This window comes from Adiantum capillus-veneris, chromosome 4, assembly GCF_014529385.1.
Source record: "Adiantum capillus-veneris isolate H3 chromosome 4, ASM1452938v2, whole genome shotgun sequence".
NCBI lineage: Eukaryota > Viridiplantae > Streptophyta > Polypodiopsida > Polypodiales > Pteridaceae > Adiantum > Adiantum capillus-veneris.
In genome coordinates, this window is record NC_140934.1 from 46,084,652 (window position 1) to 46,089,183 (window position 4,532).

The 4,532-nt window shown below is 42.1% G+C and overlaps 1 protein-coding gene across 1 annotated transcript; it reads left to right on the forward strand.

The window, feature by feature from the left end:
• The first annotated feature begins 538 nt into the window (after nucleotides 1-538).
• On the forward strand, nucleotides 539-2,847 carry LOC147459085 (U-box domain-containing protein 14-like). Its single transcript, XM_086510428.1, has 2 exons — nucleotides 539-741; nucleotides 1,200-2,847. The coding sequence occupies exon 2, from the start codon at nucleotides 1,339-1,341 to the stop codon at nucleotides 2,227-2,229; it is 891 nt and encodes a 296-aa protein (XP_086366554.1). The 5' UTR covers nucleotides 539-741; nucleotides 1,200-1,338; the 3' UTR covers nucleotides 2,230-2,847.
• Nucleotides 2,848-4,532: the final 1,685 nt, after the last annotated feature.

Consider the following 4,532-nt stretch of genomic DNA (forward strand, 5'->3'; position numbering starts at 1 on the left):
GAGTCTGGAAAAAAAAAATCCTCTCAATAGCATTATGTAGGCCATAGTTAACTTTCACCTTGTTTCATCTTAGGGGGATCAATGATAGACCTAAGCCCAATGTATATTGGTCTGCAGAGCTTAGCTTCATAACTCTGCATATTCTCCTTCTTCTTTGAAGCCAACAAGATAACTTATTGTTTGGACCACCAATCTAGAAGCCTCATTTTGCTTGGCCATAAGATGTGCCACTATAGTAGATCTAGGCAACTAAGTGTCTAGGAGGTTTTCTCTACCCAATTGAAATGGCCTTAGTGTCTTTGTTAGTCGTGCAATAGAGCATCACCATCCACATGAGCGCACATACACACATTGATATAGGCCCGCATGGGGCAGGGAGGGGGGGTAAGTTGTAACTAACTAGGGGCAGTTGGTGGTAATGTACATGCATGTACCCATCCCACATACTCACACACATACCTACACACACACACACACAAATCTACATGATACATGATACATCTATAAGTAGATTTGGGCAAACTCCTCGTTTTGGGCCTATTTTGGGTTATCATTATATTGCATTCTAGAGAGGTCCTAGAGCTACATTCCAACCCCTCGCTTTCAATTCCAGCGAGCTCTCGCAAAGTTGCCTTCATGATACGCGGACTCTCCAGCCTTGCGCGCGCACTCACGCACACGCTCTTCACCGTGAATTGAAGCGTTTGTTTTCAAATTTCAGTCTGCGTCCAGTCGCTCAAGGTATGCTCTGCTGTTTTTCTAGAAGCCATGGCCAAGCTTCGAGTTTTTTGCTGTTTTCAAACCTTCCCTGTCTTTGCTGTTTTGAAAGAGGAAAGGCATTTGTATGGTCGCAACTAGTTTCTTCATACAGAAAGATCGTATTTTTCCATGCAGAAAGATGTATGGTGATTTAAAAATGCTGTTTGCAATGCACTATGCTATATGCAGTTAGAGCATGGTGGGTTTTTGGGAAAGGCGCGAGATGTTCGCCTTGATCCAGAGCCTTCCACGGCGTGTTTATAAAAAAATCAACAACAGGGGAGAGCCGACTCAGGGCTGCCTACCCTGTGTTTTGACTACTAACAATTTTTCTCTGTAATGCATGTGCAAAGCATGCTCTTGCACATGATGATCCCCATGCATGAGTCCTTTCTAAATTGAGATTTCATGGTAATATTGTGTATTTGCCACGCATGCAGGACATCAAGACACAGAGGAATCTCTCTCAGAAGGAATTTCTTCAGCCTAGCTCACTTCTGTGAGTGCAACCTCATCCACGCCTCCCTTCAGTTAAGTGCATTTGACAAATCTAAATAACCTCAGGACCATGCACCGGTAATGGGCGATTCTTCCACAAGCTGCAATCCTCCCAAGTTAGCTCTACTGGAAGAGTTGATATGGAAAGTAAAATATGGATGTGCTGAGGAAAAAAGGGACGGTGCAAAGGAGCTTCGATGGCTTGCAAAATTGAGCTCAATGAATCGAATTTGCATTGCGGAAGTTGGTGCAATCCCGCCTCTTATCAAAACTCTCAGCTCCTGCGACGTACATGCACAGGCACATGCAATTGCTGCCCTTCTTAACCTTACCCTTCGCAATGAAGGCAACAAGCAGAGTATTATGACTTCCGGAGGCTTAGAACCAATTGTGGAGCTACTCAATGAGGGTTGCTTGCAAGAAACTAGAGAGAATGCAGCTGCCTTGTTATTCAACCTTTCTTGCTGCTGCGATTTGCACATTGTCAAGATGATGGTGGGCTTGTTAGAGGATGTTTTTGTCGGCTTGGTTGATATTCTTCGGAATGGGAGTGTGCGAGGAAAGAAAGACGCATCAGCAGCGTTATTCAACCTTCTGCAAACACGACATAGCCGAGCGCTTGCCGTAAGAGCCGGTGCAGTTTTGCCCTTACTACAGATGGTGCAAGATCCCTCTTTGGGTCTTGTCGATGAGACGCTTACCGTGCTTTTGAGCTTGGCTAGCCACCAAGAAGGCAGGTATGCCATTTTAAAGGCGTCTGGGATCAAGATATTGGTGGATTTACTGAAAATAGGTTCCGAGTCGAACAAGGAATATGCATGTGCGGTTTTGCTAGTGCTCTGCCTTCACGATTATGGTTGTTCAGAAGAAGTTTGCAAGCTTGGTGCTGAAGAGCTTCTTGTAGGGCTTTCAATATCTGGAACGGAGAGTGTCCAACGCAAAGTGAAACGGCTTGTGAAGCTCCTGAAGTGATGCAAGGATAGAATCACACCCCAAGTTCTTGGGATTTCCTACGACGCTAAAACTTATCGTTTTTCATATTCTCATTATGCCTGGCTTAGCTATTAACTTGACAGTGATATGTGCTGAAAAGAGAGGAAAAAAGGTGCCACTATGCTAGGTTTTGCTCTGTCTTATGGCTCTTTTGAGGGAGTGGGCAGGGAAACAATGCTTCAAAATTGCAGAGACTTTCATATTGGAGACACTTGCTTTTTGATCTTTGGGCTGCCTGTTTATATCCTAAAACATCCCCATATCCAGGTGATAGTCACAAATCTCTCAAAACTGTAGCCATGTAACACTAATGAGTTGCCATTGTATATCATATTCGAAAAATCATGCATGAATAACTGAGATGATCTGTGAGTAAAAATGAGCTTTCCTTGAGCCCATGTAAAAAGGGCATGCTTTTCTCACACCTTGCCATGTGGGTGGAAAGAGAGAGTAAGAGGCCTCTTCTCTTTCTCTCTCTCTCTCTCTCTCTCTCTCTCAAAGGCAGGGCCATAGTTTGCAGAGGCATATGGCTTGTTTTTAGTTTTTGAGGATTGCAGATTTGCCCTACAACGAATCTACATAACATTTTTGTCTTCATTTGTATGTTTACTTGATTGGCCTAATATGTTTTTGTTAAATGAGGCCACAGATGGCTCCACATTGCTTGCATCCTAGCCGTCCTTTCTAAACGTCGTCTAAAGGAACAATAAATATGTTTTGAAAACCCCCCCCACGCCCACACACTCAAACACACATTCATATGAGGTCTTGAGCTCAATCTCATCATATGTGTTGGAAATAGGGTTGATAGAAACACACACAACTTGGACAAGATGAAGAGGCTCAAGGCACACAAGAGAGAGTATTGCTTAGTGCACAATGGAAAGATAAGTAAGCCCTAGAATGATGGGTGTATATATAATGCACGAGGGAAAAAATGCCTCGGTGGTCCCAAGTATGTTCACACACATCACTACCTCATATATGGTAACAAATCCCCCTTTGGAGTGATGCGGTGATTGAGAGTTGACACATAGTGTATAGGGAGGTGTCATGCCTTGAGGACATGATTAGTCTACAAAAGGGAGAAAGCCTCGTTTGACCAAATGAGTGTCAGCTTTCTCATACCAAGCACGAGGAGACTCCTTCAATCCATACAAAGCTTTCTTACATTTGCACACTATCTTCCTGTCCTTTCTTGACAAAACCGTGAGGTTGCGTTACATAAACTTCCTCAAATATATCACCATATAAGAAAGCAGTAACAATGTCTAATTGATGTACATCCCACTCAAAATGAGTTGTCAGTGCACATAGAAAACGAACAATAGTCATACGATAAATGGGAGCAAAAATCTCTTTATAATCTATGCCTTTTTGCTATGCATAACCTTTTGCAACAAGTCGAGCTTTATAGCGATCAATCTTACCATCCGGCTTACGTTTCGACTTGTAAATTCACTTCGTACAAATGGCCTTTTAGCTAGGAGGCAAATCACATAAAGTCTATGTGTCATTTTCTATAAGTGAATCATATTCTGATTGCATGGTAGCCATGCAATTTTTAAAATTCTGTGCTTCATAAAAAGAAAGTGTTCCTCCACATCACATAGATTAGAAACATCCAAAGCATAACAATTCAACACATAAGATGCATGGCAAGAACCTGAACAAGTACGTCTAGGCATGGTGCATCCAATTCACTATCACGCAAAGTATGCACTAGCCATTTCGGCATACCTCTAGCCTAGTCATTCTCAGCCCTTTCCACGTCAAGTACATCTGCATCAGTAATAGGTTGATCCGTAGCATTTTTTGAAACCTCCATAGGCTGTATATTTGCCTCATTGGAGTTTACATTCAAGTTTTCACCATTAAAAAGAGGCAAAAAACTCTCATAAAATCAAATGAGCTTTTATTACCGTCTCTAGTACTACATGACAACAAAGGATGAATAAAATCTTCCATAAACACGTCACGTGAAATCAAGATACATTTTGTTTGTGGATGGTATAACTTGTAACCTTTGCTTTCAGTAACTGTAACAAAAAAAAAAGCATTTAACAGCCTTATCATCCGATTTCCTGCGCTGCGTTTGTGGTACCAAAGCATAAGCTAAACAACAAAAAGTGTGCATGTGATCAATAGATGGCTTTTTGTCATGCCATGCTTCATAACAGTCATAGACTGCAAAGCTTTCATAGGACACCTGTTAACTACATAAGTAGCACACATGATACCTTCAAGCCAAAACGAATGCGGCAAAGCTTGAATCTTGACCA

Bases quoted from the DNA above. Each gene is read 5' to 3' on its own strand.
- LOC147459085 (XM_086510428.1), top strand. From the start codon at position 1,339: ATGGGCGATTCTTCCACAAGCTGCAATCCTCCCAAGTTAGCTCTACTG.